Here is a 21,638-nt window from a genome sequence, read left to right as displayed (position 1 = left end):
TCAAAACTAATGTTTTACCTGAGTGTTTTACCTGAGTCAGCACTGACATGAATGTAATTTACCACTTTTATCAGTGCAGTCTCAGTGCTGTGGTGTTGTGTGAAGCCAGACTGGAAACTGTCTCAAAGGCCGTTTACATTTAAAAAGTTGTTTATCTGAATTAAAATAGGTTCCTCAATACTTTTTCCATTAATTATGATGACTGAGCAGCATGCACCATTCTCTTTATGTTGCCTATCAAGCCTTGGGTTTGTCCTGGGAACACTCATGAGTGCCATCATCCCTGTGACCTGGACCCAACAGACATCATTAAGAGAAGTATTTTGTACACAATCTCTTGTAACTGTACGTGCTGTGATTTTATCAGGCTGGTGAGATAGAAGATGATTGTGGTGTTGTTGTGGACGAGGGGGAGGATGGCATCGTGACTGAGAGACATGTGTTAAGTTTGGCTGGGGAATTAAAGCCAGAGGTGGAGGTGGGCATTGAAAAGGAGTCAGGGGAGAGTTGGGCGGGGGAAGGGTTAAGTTTGTGGTGTGCCGAGTCTCTTGACCCTGATGTCCCTTATGGTATAAGCTCTTCTTCAAACTTTTTGCGCTATGTCTTCATGGTGCTGTGGTTCACCTTGCCTCTAGTTCTTCAACCTGCCTCAGGAGCTGCTGAGACAGTTCTACAAAGGAGTCATCGAGTTTGTTCTCTGCTCATCTATCACTGTCTGGTTTGGCTCAGCAACCAAACAGGACAGGAACAGACTCCAGCGAACAGTCAGGACTGAAGAAAGAATCATTAGTGCCAGCCTGCCCTCCATGGATTACCTGTATACCTCACGGGTCAAAAGGAGGGCAGAGAAGATTTCTGCAGACCACTTACATCTTGGACACAAACTATTTGAACACCTCCCCTCTGGACGGTGCTACAGGTCACTGTTATGCCAAGGCAACCAGAAACAAGGACAGTTTCTTTCCCCACACCGTCACACTGATGAATATACTGTATTTCTATATTTATAAGTACTTTATTTTTATTTTTTATTTTCCTAATACACATTCCTTTTTTTTTTGTTTGCACGTTCTTTTTCTTTTATTGTTTTCTCAGCCTTATCCTGTTTACTTGTTTACTCATTGCCTTATGGAAGAGCATTGCACATCCACACTGAAAGCCACTCTATCAGAGTCAATTTCCTTGTGTGTTTAACACACCTGGCCAGTAAAACTGATTCTGATTACTCTGTTGTATGAGGATCAGTGGTTATTCAGTTCATCTGATGAAGATCCAGGTTCCTCCAGCAGCAATGCAAATTTGATGTGTAGTTGTGCGCTTGGTTGCTGGAGAGGTTTGCTGCTAACTCTCCTCTTTGCAGCTGTCCACTGCTGTGTCCTGCCAAGCAGAGGGGTTGATGAGGCCCTCTGTCTGGATGGTATAGTGCAGGCCAACCAGTAGCATTGCAGATCTCTGGCCACTGGTGATCACTTCTCCTCCCATTTCCCACTAAAGAGGATGTCCACTGGACCAGATAGAATGCTCAATAGGGCGGCCATGGAACACGACAAAAAATGAAGGTCACTTGGAAAGGCGGCCAAGGCCCTAACCCCTCTGATGGACAGGCAGGAGGCTAACAGCAAAGGCAGAATCCCTCTGGAGGATGGGCAGGTGGCCAGCATCTGAGTGCACTAAAAGGTGAAGTGGCTACAGGTGTGGAGCATGAGAGAGTTACAGGACTGGCAAGGCAGGGCTGGAAAGATAATCTGGGGAACTGGAGAGGTGGTTGTGGAATGAAAAATAGAAAAGTCCAGAGCTGGGGAAAACATGGGACGGAGGCAGGACTGAGACTGGGAGTGTGACTCATTATCTTTACTGTTATGGAAATCATGCTTTTGTACTCAGTGTGTCATTATACAGTCAGATATGGAGGATACATTCTACTTCAGTTTGAAGGCAGAGTATGCTATAACTATTCTAGCAAGCTATAAATGCAGCAAGTTATTGTCTGGATAATAATGTCCAACATACAACAGTGGTTGATGCCAAATAATTATTGTTAGTCAGCCCATGTCATTCCATTCATTTGATTAGTTCTTGGAACAAAAATATTGCATCAAACCTAATTCAGCTAGAAAAGGCAGTCCAAAGTCAATTAGACAGAGAGGGAGAACTTGGGAGATGTTCCAGACGAACCCCCAGGCACTTTGCTGCCCATACATGGCGACAGATTTAGGATGAAATACTTTATCAGCAACAGAGCACACATTTCCTGTTTGTAAAAGTTGAACAAAAGCATGTTTGTGCTCATTAGCATTTACTTACAGTGAAAACCAGCTATGTCTGATATGAGGCCAGCTGGCTTTAGATAGAAGTCCTTGAGGAAATCTGTGAATAGCATTAGACTGAAAATAGAAATATTTCTTTTTTAGGCAGGCTGTGAACTTAAAATAACCACAATTAGTTTGACCAGCTTAATATTGTGCTGTTTGGTGTGTCTGTTCTTGAAGCGTTTGACTAGTTCTGGCCTTCAGATACATTACAAAAGTAAAGCTACTTTTTTATAAACAAATTTGATGGGAAATAAAAACCAACAATCTTTCAGCACGAAAGCAAATAAGCAAATTTCCTAGAATGTTGGACTTTTCCTTTAAATCTGTTGTACATTGTTATACTACATTTTAAGGGGAGCAACTCTCAAGGTATTCTCAAGGTGCCAGATGAGTTTTCTTTTGATTTACTATACTTTCTCTTGATGAGTCAACAGTGAAGGACAGACCTATGAGACTCAGTCTGAGTATCAGTTAAGTCCATTCACTACAGCTTGCTGTCTGTTTTTTAAGTGCACCAATCAACAAAATCCTTAGGCTGAAAAAGTTTAGGTTTTTATTAGCTTTCTGACACAAAACATGTTCCTCAATTTAATTCCCTTTATCAGGAAATAAGGGCATTCCTCGCATCACACTAATAGCGACATATACATATACAGTATATAGGCTATTTCAGCAGAGATTTCTCACAGGATAGAAAGGCTAGCAAGGATGCTCACCTGAGACGTGCAGCAAAGCATACCGGGAACACTTATTATTCAGCATGGCTGCTGCAATATAAACATCATAACACCACAAAATGCATTTTCAAGAGTTTTGTAAAGAAGTAAATTCTTAATGTTCCAGACATTTTGTAGAACAAAATCAGTGAATGAACTGGGTTCACACTCTCACTTCAAACTGGTATTTTTTATTGTTATTGAAATGAAACCATCAATGATTTTTAGAAAAAAATGTTTACTATGCATAAACATCTGAATCAGTGTCCCTGCTAGAAACGTTTTTGTAAGGGGTTTTTTCTTTAACATTACATTGTAGTTTACAAGCTATTTTATATTTCAAATCTTAATTGGGAAAGTAATTAGTAAAGGTAATTGTAAAATAAGTATAAAAGAATAGAACATTTCCCTCTGCTGTGTAGTGAAGTAGAAGCATAAAATGGTCACTGATATATTCATACAATAATCCACTTTTCAGAGTTTCTTTGTTGTCACTTTAGCTCATGCTGAAGTCAGTGACTTCAGTCAATTACCTGCCAGCAAATCTGGAATGACTGTTAACAAAATGTCACAAGCATGATTTGTGATTTACTTGTTAACTTCAACCACATGCCATAATAACCCTTATTCTAAAAAACTTCTGGCAGTTGTTATATATTAATTTTGTAATGCATCATGACTGTAGTCTTAAAAATATAGTTCCTTTCAACAAGCACACATCTATAGATGCAAAATCTGGACTTAAATGGGATGATAATGATCATGCATACTCTTGTTAGCATGTTTGCTGTCTCAGGTTCCACATAGCTTTGTGGAAATAATGCCTTCCTGTGGTCTCGTGTGACTAAGAGGAAGAGGACATAAGGACTAGAGCAACAGGTTCCTTGCCACAGAACAGCATGGAAAGGGAGAGGAGCTGAACCTCCCAGAAAGCCCTACCAGATGGTCTGGGCAAAGAGAGTCCCATCTCATGAAATGCAACATGACAACAGGAGAGAGCAGCAGGTAGGGGAAGATAGAGGGGCGAGTGCAACAGCAGCCTGTGTCAGCTGTCACCACAAGAACATGAAGGAGACAGCAAGAGAAATAGGTCTGACAAAGTTAGACAGGGCTGGGTAACAGTAGGACACTGTCTGAAAAGCATCCAACACCCACCTCTTCACTTTCCTGTTTTTGCTGTCCACATCCATGTCATGCTCTTAAGCTGTTTAGACCATGCCTGCCACACGTTCTGCTTCACATTGCCTTCAAATTCAGGAGTGTGTCAGTCACCTGTTTTTTCTGTGGCTGTGTCGCAGCATCTTATTCCTAACAAGGTTTGTTTGACTGGCAGAGCATACCAAGTCCAGATACAGAAAAGGCTTGGTGGACCAGAGCCCGATGACTCACTCTGCAATCTATGATCTGCGGGGCTGACAGCTGTCACAATGGGATCCAGCATTGGACTACTGGACACTACAATATGTGTTCTGGTATCTGCCGTTCAATAAACAACTGAAGAATGAAAACAGTGTGTCATGTATGATTTGAGAGATCACACAACATAAGTCCAGTAGTTATCAGATGCCAAACATTGGTCAAAAACTCTTACAATAAGGAACCAGTCACACACATTATGAGTTCAGGGGCACAGCTTAGTGTGCAGATGTGGCTAAGGAGGTGCAAATGGTGTGTGTGTGTGTGTGTGACTTGGATGAATGGGTGAATATTGTAAAGCGTGTTGTGTGCACCTGAGTGTGTAGAAAAGTGCTACATAATTACAAGTCCTTTTACCATTCTGTATGCAATAACAGTTTGTCTTGTGGCTTTTATCTTTGGGAAATTTTCTACAGAAAATGACTTTCTCCAGTGAATCAATCACTGGAAAAACGAATGAATAAAAATACCAGCAATTGTTCTATTTTTTTTTTCATTTTTCATTTCAGTAAATAATGTGCAGTGTCAGAGAGAGCAGCATTGTGTGCCAACAAAAATGCTCACAGTTAATAAACAGAGATGTTTTCTGTGATAATAAAAAAAGGCACAGTTGCACTGCACAGGCTGATGCAAAACTAGCAGGGACTGAAGCCAAGTCACATTCAAAATGAATGCTTTAATGAGCCCTTGGCCTGGTATTAGATGCAGAGGGATACCTTGAATACTAACAGTGCACTTTCAAGAGCTGAAATGTGTACACCGAGGCAGAAAAGTGGCAAACTGCTGAGATTAAGACTAACAAAAATGTTTTTCAAGGTAAATTACTTCATTTTCACAGCAGACACTGGAGCACAGTGACCATGGCCTAATTCAAAGTCACCTACAGTAGATATATAGGAAACTTTCTAAGAGTCAACAGCCATGCTAGCAGCTCATCTGTACATATTCTCACAATGTGAATGTCTTAGAATAGCATATGTCAGTCACTGAACAATTGCACTGTCTTGCATGTAATTAGCATTACACCATCGCTTGGTTTTAAATAAATATACATAATTTAGAAATGAAACGAATGAAATAATTAGTAGCGCATTCATGGCTCATGTTCTGTCCATTCTACATCATCTGATAATACATGTTTGATGATCAAATTCTAATGCGATCTGAGTCATCCCTGAGTTCTGAGTTACTGCTCCACTTCTTCGGTGTCTCTGAAATGAATAAGTGCATTTTGAAGTTTAAGAAAGACTTTGCCATACCTTACAGCAAGTGAAATGATCTAGTAGTGTAGTGTAGTGAAATGATCTCACAATTAAAGACAAAATAAGGTTTGATTTGCTTAAGGCTCTTATAATGGCTTATTGCCTCTTATTCCTCTTTGATTTTTCCTAATTTTAAGCCTCAGCCCCAGTTGACAAGGCAGCTAACAAAATCACACCAAACACCCCTCATGCCTTCTTTCTGTTAAAATGAGATGAAAGATCTAATTCAATGAAGTGTTTTTACAGGAAGTCTATTCTCTGAGGTCTTGGGAGTGAATTTTAAAAGCATCTTCCTCTGCTGAATGTGTACACAAACATTATGGCTCTTATGCCTCATTCCCGATTCAAAGAGCAGCTGATGAAACAAGATGATTAGCTCCTAGTTTAGATGTATTCAGAGTCATTTTAATTATCTACAGTAATTGCAACATGTATTTGAAATGATTAAACAGGGCTGTTAAATGTTCATATAACTGGTGATATGTTTGCTGCCCTTTGAGCCTCAACAACTTTCCTGATGAAAAGCTATCCCAAATGTCTTCTGAGAGCTCTTTCGATTTGAGGTGAAACTTGAATTAGGGATTGTGCTGGCATGTGTGACCTTCAAGGCTTCATTAACCCGGGCACGCTCGCATGTTCCTTTGCAGTTGCCCAAAGCTGTGGAAAAATCGGAGGGAAACCTTGTTTGTTTGGGACACAACAAAGGTCAACAGTCATGTGTTTATCGAGACCTGCCAAGCCTACTGACAGCAATAGCAACTCTTAGAGAAGATGGGAGATGTGTGATCTCTCAAAAAAGACCATGTGAATCACTATGACTGTGACACACACACACATACTCCAAGTCCTCTCCCACTCTCTTGTACACTATCTCACACAAGTACACACATCAACAAGCGCCAAGGATCTTGTAACACACACACGCTACCACGCGCAAATAATTATGCACATTGCTGTATTTTAAGTAACCATACAGGGTCACAGCTGAATTTCTCCAGGCTGAATTCCCTGAGGAAAATGTTTACTATAACAAATCACCTGCAACCAGAGATTCTCACACACCACCTAGAGCCATTTATTCCTGCAATGTTACATAACACAGCAGTGGGTTCTGCTCACATCCAGCCTAAACTGCCTCCTTGGAAGAAAACAGGAAGCTAAGAGGATTGAGGCAGTAAGGGGGAAACAGCCATCAGTCTTGTCTCTATATATCAGGGAGCTTTTCATTTTATTTAAGACCAATAAACAGTGTTATTATCATCATACCATATTTTTATAGTGCCTTTCCCCCTGAAGGCTAATGACAAGCGGCAACCTCCCTTGTTAGTTTCCTCTGAGCACCACTGTTTTAGCTGCAATTAAAAAGCATTCTCAGTTGTCGCCCTGTAAAAAGAACAGAATGTGGAGCTTATAATAAACCTATTTATTTGTCAGTGTAATGGCATTTATTGAATGTATTAATAATCACTGCTGTGCTAATAAATCATTTCTGAAGGTAGTAATTATCACAAAACTCAAATCATCAATATTACCTACTGGCAGTGGGACAAGTTGTCAAATCACTGTTACATATAATGATTGATTAGTTGCAGTGATTAAAGCCACTAAGCTGGTAAATGTTTGTCTTAGTCCAAGAGCTTCTGTGGCTTCAGAGAGCTGTTAATATTTATCAAGCGATCAACCTGTTACCTGTGTCACAGACTGGTCATGTGTGTCACATATATCAAACATGGAAAATGCTAAAAAGCCTATTAGTTTTGACTATTCAGTGATGGTCGGAACTCTCAATTAGAGCCTGAAGTCATTTGAATAATTGGCTGGCGAGTGATTTGACTTGTGTCATTTCTTAATATGAGGAAACACATTCAGCCACACTGGAATGCATGTATGTATGTACTGTAAATTCCAGGTATATAAATCATAACAGGACACTAGATCCAATGTGACCAGGGACTGTTGTATTACTTAGAATAGGCTGGAAGGAGCATAATTCTTTTTCAAATTTAGTTTCCCTGAGATCACAAAATACATTTTCTGCAATAGCATCAAAATTCTTTCAAGAGCTTATGTAAATAAATAAATAGTCAAGTCAAGTGATTTTTATTTGTATAGCCCACTGTCACAAATCACAAATATGCCTCAAAGGTCTTTACAATCAGCATGCAGCACCCTATCCTTAGACCTTCAACTGGAGAAAGAAAAAATACATCCAAAACAGGAAGAAACCTCCAGAAGAGCAAGAGAAGAGGAAACACTCCTCCATAATGAACAGATATATAAGGAATGAATGTGTGTACACTGAAAATACAATAGATATGTGTCTCTGTAATACCAACAAAGAATGTTGAAAGGTTTGTGCTGTGACTGTCAACTTCAAGAGATATTTAACATTGTGTAAATGTAAATCCTGTATTTATCAAATTTTGGATAACGTTTGAAAAGAGTATTATTCAGTAAGTTGTGTTCTTTTGCTTTAACAACTGTCTGCAATGTGCTCTGCAGCAAGAAAAGCAAGCACCCCAACAGGACAGAACATTTTGTTGTTGCTTTGGTTCAGTTTTGTCAACACTGCAAACAGAAACAAATCTGAACTGTTACATCATTTTTGCTGTGGTTAAAGTTATGGGTGCAGAAAGTGTTGCAAGGTTTTCAGTTGCACAGTGCAAAGCTATTTTAAGTATGTCACTGGTGTATATCACTATATAAATCAGTGATTTAATCATAGCTTAAAAAGCTGCCAAGGCTTTGTCTGGTTTCTCTTTTGCTCTGAAACAAATCCATAAATCTGTTAAGGTCTCTTTTATGTTTAGAAAAGCTCTCAGATGAAAAGCAATAACACAGAAGAGATGAGGGTAATTGCATCTTCTATCAATGGGTTGCATAACAAGACATGCTCATTTGTCATAATTATAATTGTATGCAATTTCTTGGATCCCCCTCAGGTTGCACAGTCAGACACAATTAAACTCTCTTTTTCTGCTTGTTTGTGTTGGTGGATGCTTAGTACTGAGGTCGGAGATTTTTTTCCTCTTTTTTATACAGCAGGTGGACTCTTAAAGGAATGTCCACAAACAACTAAAATATAGTGACAGTCACCCTTTCGATGATCTTCATTGTTTTTATGTTCAGCTCGGGGAGCAAGATCAGAGCGGCGAGGGAAACGAGACGAGCATCTTGAATCCTCCTCCTCTTCCTCCTCCAAATCTCCAGTAACTCCATCTGTGTTTCATCTCACTACAGCCTCTAAAGGATGTTCTTACTGAGCCTCCAGACAACTCATTTTCAAAGATAGACACATAACAAGCACACACACCAACATCAATGTTAGTGTCCATCGAACAGCTTTAGCTGGACTGCAAATCCCAGACTGACAGGCTTTGAGCAGATGCTATTTACTTTAAAATCCAAAATTTGTGAAGTGCATCTGCTGGCCAGATCTACAGGCTGTCCTTCAGCTCTGCAGCAGTTTTATTCCATAGTTTTAGCTTTATTTCTAACTGACCCCTGTATCACCTCTGACTGGTAAGCATCCCGTGGATAAAGCTGCCTGACATCACTGCATGCATGTTATATAACAACCTCAGGAGCAAAGCAGATGCCCGGTTCTCAGAAAAGGGTACCATAGTCACCCCCATCTTTGACACACAGTGTGTAAATAATGGTAAAGTGAGAGGGTGCATACAAGTGGTCCTCCATGAGAGAGGTGGGTTAGAAATAGAGTTAAAATCCAGGTGTAGTCTAATCGGTCACTGTTGCATTAAAGCCGTTTTACTTTCAAGACTGTGTCCTTTTAATTGGTAGCCCTGCCGGGCAGATAAAGATCAGAGAAATTTCCAGCTGTTTGACCTCTACAACCATCAGTGACTCTTAAGGGCTGTGTCATAGAGCTGCCACTGGCATAATCTTTCTAAATGGTTACAGTGGAAAGCAAGTGTGGCGCATTTTGCTCTCCAAAACAAGACTGGTGATATTTTTCACTGTGGTACAGTTAACACTGAGAAAGGTTAAATATGAACACAAAGAAAACAACAAAGTGTGTGTACGAAATCAAACACAACAAGCTCAGTGAAGAGAAACACTTCCAGTTTCAGAGATCTCTTAACCAACTGTCTAAACAATTCTCTGTCCTCTCTCTCTCTAGCTCTCTTTTGCTGTCTCTCTCTCTTCTTGAAGTTTAAAGATGGGCTGGTCCTCTGAGTGATGTCACCCAAATCCTATATGGGCATTTATTCCAGCAGCAGAGTACATCCCCCGTACATGTCTAAAGCGAGGTTGGTCACCAAAACAAATGCAGCATTACGCACGGTAACGTGACATTGGAGGAGCGACTTTAATCGCCTTGGACCGTGAACTCTACTCTTTTTATATTTATGATATATTCAGAACTCGGTGTGCGAGTCCGAACTGTCTGGAGGACCTGTGATGAAGGGTTTGCTATTTGAGGAGGTTTGTGCTGGTACCGTGTTTCATGTGGGCTACATCTGATTGTACTGATCCGGAGCGTTACGCGCAACATATCTCCATGCGTTAATTAAGGACGCCTCCGCGCACCCAGCCTTAGCTGTTTTGGAAAGGAAAGGGGTGCAAAACAACAAACATGATACGAAAAGACAAAGCGGCGCAAGCATGGATTTAACCCAGTTAAACCCGCTGGTGGAAAACGTTTCCAACGATGAGAACACCACGGACGCACTGCTTGCCCTGCCACACACTGAGGCAGCCACAGCACTCATCATCCTGGTAGTTAGTGTGATCATTTTGGTAACCATTGTAGGTAATGTGTTGGTGATTGTAGCAGTCCTGACTAGCCGGGCTCTCCGTGCGCCCCAGAACCTATTTCTGGTCTCACTGGCATCAGCAGACATCCTGGTGGCCACGCTTGTCATTCCTTTCTCCCTCGTCAATGAGGTTATGGGGTATTGGTACTTCGGAACTACTTGGTGCGCCTTCTATTTGGCTCTGGATGTGTTGTTCTGCACCTCATCCATCGTGCACCTGTGCGCCATCAGCCTTGACCGCTACTGGTCAGTTACAAAGGCGGTCAGCTACAACCTGAAGCGGACACCTAAGCGCATCAAGACCATGATTGCTGTAGTGTGGGTAATATCTGCTATTATCTCCTTCCCTCCTCTTCTCATGACCAAACATGATGAACGGGAGTGTCTGCTGAATGATGAGACCTGGTACATCCTCTCATCCTGCCTGGTGTCCTTCTTCGCTCCGGGTCTCATCATGATCCTGGTTTACTGTAAGATCTATAAAGTGGCCAAGCAGCGCTCCTCCACTGTGTTCGTGGCCAAGAACGGCCTGGAGAGGCAGCCCTCTCAGTCAGAAACCTGTTTCGTCAGGAAGGATCGGTTTGAATTAGAGAGCCCTAGTAGCCAAAGCTCGGGCAGCAACCAACAGAGGCAGGGTGAGCTGGATGACATCGACCTGGAGGAGAGTTGTTGTCCGACGGATACGATTCCCCGCAATCATCGCTTTACCAAGAGGAGGAAGGTGGAGGGGTCGGACTGCCTCCCGAATCAGAACTGCCGCCTCTCCTGGGCTTCGGCCCGGGCGTTACAGCTCTACCCGGAGCAGAAGAACCCAGCAGCGAGACAACAGCTGGCCGCGGCCAACAAGACCAAAGTGGCCCAGATGCGGGAAAAACGGTTCACCTTCGTTCTGGCGGTCGTGATGGGGGTGTTTGTACTCTGCTGGTTCCCGTTTTTCTTTACTTACAGCCTGCATGCTATATGCAGAGACAGCTGCTACATCCCTGGCGCACTTTTCAATCTTTTCTTTTGGATTGGCTACTGCAACAGTTCTGTGAACCCCATAATATACACCATTTTCAACAGGGATTTCAGGAAAGCATTCAAGAAGATAGTATGCAGAACATCTAAACGCCTATAAACACTGAAAGGGTTCCTGGGACAAAATTGTTTTGCTTCTCCCACCTAAGGCTGGTGGGAAGGAACACCAACTTAGAACTTATTCTTCTAGGCTGACTGCCTCCCTTCCCCAAATCATTTTAATGTAACTGTTAGCATACTGAAAACAAATCCAGTGTTGTGTACACATTTAACTGTCTATGAATAAAATGTACAGTGGAGCAAAAGATATTTTTGCAGTGTTGCAAACCTGATATATGCATAGAACGTGGTCAGTCAATTAATAATTAGATATTTATGCCAATTTAGGTATGCAAAGATTTAATTCAATGGGCCACTGTATAACAGGTTTAGCAAAATCAGCTCCTTTGATAAGAAATTCCCTGTAGTTGATCAATCTTTTATGCTGCATCAAACAGGAGTAAAGAGTTGTTTCAGAGTGAAATTGAAGTCATGGATGTAGCTGGATTCCAGTGCTGGCAGCTGGTTTACAGTCTGTGTTTTGTGTTGAGATAAACAGAGAATTATTCCCCACCATCTAGATGAGAATTAGTAGGGAAGGAAGCCTGCATGTCATGGCAAAAATAAATCAAACCCTGTGCAAATGTAGAATGGTGGTTGAAATGAATTAGACACATCTTTCTTTGTTAGCTGAAGTTAAAGATCTAGCAAAGCTCTAAGCAGTTTCCTATCAGTGAAACCCCAAATGTAGGTACAGTATGAGTCTAATCTCACACCCCCACCACACCATCACACTACCTCACACAAGAACAATGGCCAAGCTGAGGCCTGTGTGTGCAAGATCTGTTGGAAAAATCTGTGTATTTCATTTCAGTAGCTCAGTATTTTGTCAGTAAATATTTAAACTTTGGCGGATTTCATTTTGCTATACAGCTGGATTTTAGTGTGATGGAGCAAGAATTTAAGTCTGGGTTCTGTTGTCCTACAAATGCCTCTTTCATTGTGGTGCCGAATTGCATTTTTATTCTTTAACAGATTAAAAGTCTATGGCAAAATGATAAATACAAACTCACGTCGATTTGACTGACTGTGACAGTCCTGAACATGCCAAAGGATAAGGCTTGTCATTTTCTATATTACAGTATTTTCAACACTCCCCATACAGAGAGTAAAACCCAAAGTGAATTGTCTCTCTTCATGGGAGGAGATCAGTGCGTCATTCCTGGATCAGCTTATATCACATGTACCATAGACTTCTGCTGTCATTCAAAAATGATTAAAAACACATCAGTGAAACACACTGCTGCACTGGGTAACAACATGTTTCTTCATGAGCAAACACCAGACCTGAGCATGAGGAGCTAGCAGAATGTCAACAAAGCTGAGAGCTCGAGCAAGATCTCAGGCATGCACAGATGACTCTGGCTCATGCTAACGGGCCTTTGGGGCAACACAGTTGGGTCTGGGGTTTTGTAATGAAAAAACGTGTCACCCAGTGCAGCAGTGTGTGATGTGTTTTTATTAATTCATGAACAACAACAGAAGTCTATTGCACAGATGAACAAACTCAGTCAGGACTGACAGCTCACAGGCATTAACCGTGAGCAGAAGCAATTCACTGTCCATTTTAGTCTCTGTATGGGGATTGCTGAAAATACTATTAATATACAAAATAACTGGCCTCATCCTTTAAAATAAAAAGCAGTCTTGCTTCCTCTAAGAATAGCATCTCTGGACACAGATATTGCAGGTAGCTGGTTCAATAAGAGAGCAATCTACAAGCCTAAGGCTGCAATCCCCTGCTTTACAAAGCTGTATTATCATATAATAGGGGAAGTAAGACTTAAGACACCAACTATCCCCTGACTCCCAATTTACAATTATGTAGAAAGAATTCTTCAACTTGAAACAAGATCAATCTGTGGGAATCCATGTAGGAAAAATACACTGAGTCATTTACAACAAAGACACTGCAGCAAGTTACAATACATCCAGTACACAAAAAAGAAATGTGGTAAAATTCAAGTTCATAGCTGAGCTACACAGCACTGTTTTTCAAACAGTCTCAGACTGTGCTTGGTTCATGATGCATCTGGGATATAAAACGCATGTGTAATGTTGAATATGTGATTAAGCATGCATGAGAAGTCCTGTGCATCTCTGGGAAAACTCTGGCTAGTGAGAAGAAGGCTGGCCAGCTCCGTATCTGCCTACTGTCTGGGGTGCAGGGGATAAATAAACAATTTATATCCTTTTAGGAATGTCTTCAAAGCACTCCTACAGCTCACTGTTGCCAAAGAAAATCACCCAGTTTGAGGGGTGTCATACTTAAAAAGAAATTTTAAAAAGTTTAATAAAGTGGTTTTTGTGAAGTGAGCTCATAAGATGTTATTAAAACATCATCATGGGAAGCCAGAGTGAAGGTGATTGCATATCTCCTTTCCTCTTGACGAGCGTTACCATTTTATTCATGAAGAGAATTAGTCTGACAGAAGTGGAGCTGGTGAGGAAGGAACCTTTTGTCTCAAAGGGATTGCCGAACTCTCGAAACAAATGGAATGTCTTGGCTGAGTTCCACTCACAAGAGGAAGTAAAATTACCGTTGTATCTTCATCATCTAACAGGATGCAAGTTATTGTACACGTTACAGTGACCTTAATTTTTCTAGTGAGCAAGGTCATAACTTTAAAATATATGTTACCTGTGGAGGAACATGAACATTCACGTGTCATTTTCTTCCTGATTGTGTACTCATTACTATCTGACAAGACATGCAACTCCCTTGTTAAATTGCACTTCCCAATTCAATTATCTTTCTAATCATGCTCCATCACGGAGAGAATGGTGCACAATGCTTAATTAGGTCTAGTGTTTTCTGGTACTTTCAGGCACTTTCTCTTCACACACTTACACACTTCAGCTACATTACATCTTCAGAGTTCAAACTGGGAGACCTGGAGCAGCAAACCATGTTTCATTACCATCACTTTCACTTCCAGATATGACTAAATACACATCTCTCACAATCCCTCACTGTTCATTAGATAAATGGGCTGCTAATTGCATTTTTTATTCACATTAGTGTTTTGCACTGTTTCCAAGCCTTTCGTTTATCTGAAACTGTAAACAAATTGGAGATAAGTTCCCCAAGCGATGCAGAGCTCCAGCGACCCTCAACCTTCCAAATCCTTCCTTGGGGGCTTAATGAGCGCAACAGAGCCACAGGACAGAGCTGAAACATTTCCTGGTGTGAGATGTCGAAGCAAAAGCTTTACTGAGGTTGTTTTAAAGGAAAGGAAGAGCAGAGGGTCACAGTCGGCTGCCAAGATGGTTCCCCAGATGGGTGCAGTGCTATGAAGAGAGCAATTGCTTGTCGTCTTCTGGTGCATCACCTTGTTTTGTCAGAATGTGGCATCTGCAGGTAATTGCTTTTTCATTGGTTTCTAACAAGACAAGAGCTGGAGATGAGTGAGGCCAAAACCTGCATCAATCCCAGAAAGCTGCACGTCTGGAGAAGAAGAGCCAGTTTGTCATTAGTGTAAATCAGGGGGTGAAGCGAGATTGGAACTGAGCTCACTGTCTCCAGGCCATACTAATATATAGCCCTGTTTAACACACCAATTAGTGAGGAAATCAGACAAGTGCAGTGGTAATTTAAAGGTGACAGACAGATTATTGATGTGTTTGTGTCATTGCATGGAAACATATACAGATGTGTATTCTTCATGTGTCTTGATAAACCAAGCAAGTGGAGAATCTAGTTATTAACAACATGGCGTTCAAAAATTCAAGATCTGTTCTTTGAAAATATATCATATCAAACAAGGTGTGGATTCTGTGCTGCAGAGGTGGGTACACTATAATGCAAGCAATTTGCAGCCTTAAAGGAAGAGTAGGGTCAGATTCTAGACTTTCTTGACATCAACCAATCCCATTAAAAAGCCAAAACCAAACATGAACTTAGCTGATTACGTGTGCAGTTCTGAACTGGACATAACTTATTCTTCTGTGCCAAAACCTTCTACTGTTGCCCAAAAATGAATCGTATCCTCATCAATCAACCACACTGTTGCACTGTGTGACATACTCCTTTGTTATGATAAATGGCAATGGCTGTATTCTATTCTGACTTGATCCCATATACACTGTTCTGCTGCTGTAAATACTCACTAAAGCGTTGAATGCACAGCTAAAAATAGTCTCCAGTGAACCTGAAAACACCCTTTTTGAATGATGTTTGTAACATCTACCGTGCCTGGTTGTTTTATAAAATTCTTGAAACAACTCAGAGGTATGATTAATGATTTGTATTGTGCTGGAACTCTTTCAGGACCTCAAGGTGCAACTAGGATGCTATTCATCTCCTTCCATTCTGCTACCTGCCTTGTCCTGCAATATGTACAAAGATAGTTATGAAACTAAATGGCAGCTATTCAAAAAGAAATGACTATACATTATGCACCCGCTTTTCTGATTAGCGTTAATTGATTTTCCTTTTAATATAAAGATGTTTCCCTTTAAGATTTTTTATCACCTCTTATGTAAATCTTTGCAGTTTTAATAAGTCACTACTGTATATACATTACTGAACACTGAAGGGGTTTTTGCAGCTCTCTCTATGTGAGTTTACACAGATGAACTCTCCCAGCAACACAGAAAGCAGATGCTGTGAACATATGAATGCTGCTTCTGTAATTTCAGAGTAATGTATTGCTGTTGTTTGTCTTTACGCATCAGTGGGAACTGTTGAATTCCTCCCCACACCCTGTTTCAAACTGTGAACGTGCTTCCTCAGCAGCCTTTGTGAGATTAAATTATTATTTTGTTTCTAGCGGGCATTCACGGGTGATATTCAAATCCAAACAACATCAGTTCCCAGGGAAATGATTTGCACTGTATTTTTCCCCAGAATCTCTACTGGAAGGTGCCATTTCTCAGTGCTTTCTGCTTCTTCCCATTCTCCTGTGCTGAGACAGATATACGACGATGCCACATCCTGCAGGGCACCGGTGCATCTCGCCTCCCTTTTGTTTTCTATTCCTGTCATCATCTGTAAGAACACCTCCTGCACTCTGCCATGTGTTTGTCTGTTTCACACATAATGGCATAGTAGATACGCCAATGAAAGGACACCTATGACCTGTGATATAGAGAACTCTGATCTCTAAAAACAGAAAATGGACTGGTCTTGCCCTTGCAGAGGTAGGTCACTGCTGCACAAGAGGGGCACAGAAAATACAACACTATGAAATAGTTATGTATTTATGACCACTCTTCAAACAACACCCAACTTGGTGGCACAAAACTTCAGTCTAAAATCAAAGTTAACTCCTCTTCTGAGTTGAGCCTTTAGAGGATTATAGTATTGCTTTTTTCATCTCTTCATGTTATGATCCTCTTGACAATCAAAAATCATAAATTTACAAAAGCAAAGAAGCAGAGAAAGAAATTAAAGCTGTGATAGACTGGCGACCTGTCCAGGGTGGACCCCGCCTCTCGCCCAATATCAGCTGGGATTGGCTCCAGCCCTCCGTGACCCTCTTCAGGATAAGTGGTGTAGGTAATGGATGGATGAAAATGTTTACTATTCATATTATTATCCAGGAGTTGTAGTGCTGGCATATACAGTAATAGTAATTACAGGACAACTAATGTTCTGAACCAAGGGAGAATGAATGTTAGAAATAATCATAATGATGATAATTATAACAAGTTTCACTGGCTTGTATTTCTCTCAGTTTAGAAAGGTTAGCTCGACTGTTCTTCACAACCAACACGCTCTGCTCTGCCCCAAGTTCAGTGAGGATGGGCACAAATGCTGAGTGTGTAATTAAAGGGCCTGCAGTGCCATGCCTGCAAGGAGCTGGACATGAAAGGTAGCAAAGCTTCCAACCTGCACTTCACTTTATGACACTACAAACTCAAACTCTGGCATTGCTGTGATGACCAGTCTCATTGTTTCGAGTTCTCAGCTATAATTATGATGTTGAATAAGGAATAAAATACAGAAACCAGGACCATTTCAAGCAATAATGGACTAGTTAAAGCTTGGCCCATTAAAAAAACGTAAATCAGGTTCATGTATCGGAGGGAACCATTTATTTTGACAAGATTGATAAGGTCTCTCACAAACGCACAGTCTTTGTTCAAGAGTTTTTTCTCTTGTTTTGCATTTCAAATATAACAATCCCTGCCAAAACGTGTGTGTATGTGACTGCCATGGTGCCATCAGCCAGAAATTATTAAACTCCCCAGCTCTCCCAATCCCAGAAGAGATGGTGTTTTTTCTTTTTGTTAAGCCACAGTAAGAAGATAATAAGATGTTTTTTTACTCCTACCCCTAAATGCTGGGTTAAATTATCATTACTCTGAGAATCTATGGGTAGTTGGGAGCAGATTTGGACTGTGCAGATACTGAAATATGGGAATACAGAAGGAATGTGTGTACAATGTTTTCTTTTATTTTTAAAGAAATAAACCAAAATGCAATTTTTGAGAGCTGCACTATTTTTGCATTAATGTAAAATGTGGAAACATGCTAAGTGATGAATGCAGTGATAATTATCACACAATTCTGCAGTTTGCCTCAGCTCTGTGATGTGTTTTAGCATCTTTCAGTTTATTATTTTGGGTTATAGTTTTTATGACTTTGCACTCTCATAAATTTTATTTCCAGCAGCAGCAGGTGTTGGTTTTTAACATGTACATACTTGCCCATTGTGCACTACCTTTCCAGAAGCAAACCAGACAACACTCAGAAACTGCAAACCTAACACATAATGTCATAATAAGAAACCATCTGACCATACTTGACCATTAGAACTGGCATTTGGAATGATGTTGATATCATTAGTTTAAAAGTTATTCAAGAAAAACAACAGACATGACAGACATTCACTCTTAGGTTTAGAGGTAAAACAGGGACTTCAGTGATTGGACCTCACATTTCTGCAGGTTTGTGTTTTGTTTAACAAATGAACACTGGAGGTTCAGGAGCAGGACCACACCCCCACCCCGCTACCTGCAGAGTGCGTTGGTTTTTCATAAATTGCAGCCACACCCTGGTTCACTCTGATCATGCTTGCCTTCCACAGCCATTTGTGGACTTTGTTTCCCAGCAGATGTGTTCCCGGCCCTTGTATGTTCCTTTGCTGGCGTCCCTGCCATGCGTTGGGCTTCCACCGGTATCTGGGATGCTGTCTGGCCCCATCTGCTTTCTCTGCTGCTGTGTCCCCCCTTGTTTCCCTGACTGAAACCACTACCTTTCCTCCCAGGCACTCACACAAGACACTGGGGGTTCAGTATCTTGCTCAAGGACACCTCGACATGTGGAATGGACAAGCCAGGAATCGTACCGCTAATCTTCTGGTTAGGAGACAACCCGCTCTACTGCCCCCCACAGTGGGTGCCTTAGGTGCCCCCACACTGCAGCCAGATGTGTAAACAGGGACGTGCAAACATATTTGCCATAAGTTCACATCAGTGTGTTTGTGTATTGCGTTTACATTATTGTGCTGTCCCCAGAAAACCACAAATTCCGGTGTTTGACCAAGTTGGTCCATTAACAGTGACAACCAACAGTAGAATACATTTGCACATATAATAATAAACACAGGACACAGGATATAGTTAATAAGAATACCTAGAAGAATCAGTGAAAAATAAACCCCAAAACAGATGAAAATAATAAAAATGTCCAAGAATGCAAAAGAAATGTTAATTTCTTTTGTAGATAAGTGGGAACAACTTTCGTTTTAGATAAATTATTAAGTTAGTGATGCTGACAAAAAACATGGTTTTTGGTTTGGTCTGTTTTAAAAAAGAACCACCAACATCTGCTGTCATTTATTTATACAAACTTTCCATCAACTGTAAATTGAACACTGCAAAGTGATAAAATACATTTTCCTAGAGGATGAAGACGAGCCAGCTGTTGTGACAGGAAGCGAAGATAGATGTGGGAAGGGTGGAAGAGGGTTCCCCCAGCCCTGACCTCAGACTCAATGACCTTGAGTTGAACACAGCTCTAATGAGTCCTGACAGTCACTTAGCAGAAATTAGACCATTATGTATCTGCTTCATACACTCATTCTTGTATGGAGGTTATGCAGTATTTTAACTGTGCCAATCTGGAAGCAAGGTTGTGGAACAATTACTGAAGTGTTGCCCCACAGCTCCCACTCCCTGAGAGGCCAGAAGTCACTGGGTTTGCACACACATACACAAACTTCCATCCTGTGATAATACATTCTCACCGGCTTGAACCTGGACACAACAGGCCAATCTTAGGAAGGAGAGTCGTTTTGTTTTCCAACCCAACGTCCATTTTATCTCCTCCTGACTATTTTAGATTGCACAGCTAAGCCTTCTGGCCAGTTATCCCAAGCACTGGAGGAACTGGACTTTTAAATTGTTGCTCCACAGCCACTGTAATGAAATTCAGCAATCCCAAGCACAGCAGGAAGTAATGCATCAAATCACGGGGCTGAGTGAAGGCGATTGCTGAGGAGAGAACAGCTGTGTGAGATAGCAGCCCCTCATATATAATAGAAATTGTCACAATTCCACTGTGGCATCAAAATAAAATGAGAAGGAAAATACAAAAGTAATGAAACATTAGCTGACGACACCCCAAGGAAGCCAGCTGATGTCCCATAGAGAAAACAACACAAACTAGTGTAAACATAGAGAATGTTTATTTTCACGACCTTTGACCTGTCTCTACTGCATGTATTTGCTCCCATCTCTATTTGCTTATGCCTCTGTTCAACTATCCTCTTCACAAAATAAGGTTTGCGCTGTGTATTTTGCCAGATTTACATTCCAGAACCATTTTCCTCCACTGTGTTTTCAGGGTCACGTAGAATTTATTATGAACAAGTGTGGGATCAGAGGAAAACAGCTAATCATTTCTGCACTGTATACTCCATTGTATCTTACAAATGTGTCACCAAGTTTCACCTCAGAATTAATTTTGTTTTAAAAAGCACTAATTCACATAAAGTTATTAGACTATAGAAATAACACAAGTAATAATTTCATACTGCGCCATTAAAAAAAGTGTACACTCTGACCTAGACTACACACTTTTACCTAGGTGTAGATAATAAGATTTATCGCTCTGCAGATGGCAAGCTCTCTGCAAGGAAATTCATCCTCAGCTGAAATAACTACAGCTCCCGCTCAAGTAGCAAACTTCCAGCTGATACATGTCTCATATTTGGGGGTTATGCAGGAAATTCACAAATGAAAAGCAGCTTATTAACAGACTTCAGGAGATACTGTATATTTAAAGAAGGCGTATTCAGGTACTGCTGGTGACAGACTCTGAAGAGTGGAAGAAGAATGAGTTTTATGGTTATCTTTTTTTTAGAGGTCAATTTGACAGAACATCAGTCTTTCCGACTCAGAGGAGATGCAGGGGTATCTAGTGGAGGAATTGACTGCTGAAGGATTGTGGCTGCCTCTCTCTCTCTTTCTCCGAGTGCTGCATGAATGCATAAGAAAACAACAATGACACAAAAATGAAAGAAATCCCTTTTTTCATTTCAAAGTCACACCTCACCTCTTTTCATTATATTTTGCGTTTGGTATTATGATGTTCTGCTTGACTTTTCTTTTTAAATCAAACTCGACTCATTGATATAATCTTTGAAAAATGCTGCCTTTGTTGAGTTATTTGTCTAAAAGGATCACTGAAGGTTGCAAGCGAGAGCAGACGTCTTTACTGCTCCTCTTGTCTGTTCTACGATTTTTCACATCTTCTACATTTTCAAGTCTTTGAACAAATTCTACAACTATTAAAATGCCTCCAAGAGAGAAAAGAGCTAATAAATCAGAAGCGAACGAGGATGTTGAAGCAGAAGAGGATTATATTTCAGCGGCGCAAGTAACAGAGATGTTGAGTCAGCAGAAGCAGATGTACACCGCACTGTTGAGCCAACAACAAGACAACTTCAAAGGTTTTGTGCAACTACTTATGGAGACAAATAACAAGAGACTCGACGACATGACCAGAGAAATACAGGAGATAAAAACGAGTTTGCAGTTTACCCAGCGAGATGTGGATGTGATTAAAGTTACCATGGGTGAACA

General features: G+C 40.9%; 1 protein-coding gene across 1 annotated transcript; it reads left to right on the top strand.

The window, feature by feature from the left end:
• Positions 1 to 9,874: 9,874 nt before the first annotated feature.
• adra2db (adrenergic, alpha-2D-, receptor b) lies at positions 9,875 to 12,782 on the top strand. Its single transcript, XM_020622553.1, has one exon. The coding sequence runs from the start codon at positions 10,333 to 10,335 to the stop codon at positions 11,602 to 11,604; it is 1,272 nt and encodes a 423-aa protein (XP_020478209.1). The 5' UTR covers positions 9,875 to 10,332; the 3' UTR covers positions 11,605 to 12,782.
• The last annotated feature ends 8,856 nt before the right edge of the window (positions 12,783 to 21,638 follow it).

Source organism: Monopterus albus, unplaced genomic scaffold (genome assembly GCF_001952655.1).
Source record: "Monopterus albus unplaced genomic scaffold, M_albus_1.0 scaffold282.1, whole genome shotgun sequence".
Taxonomy (NCBI): domain Eukaryota; kingdom Metazoa; phylum Chordata; class Actinopteri; order Synbranchiformes; family Synbranchidae; genus Monopterus; species Monopterus albus.
This window is presented reverse-complemented; position numbering and strand designations above follow the sequence as displayed.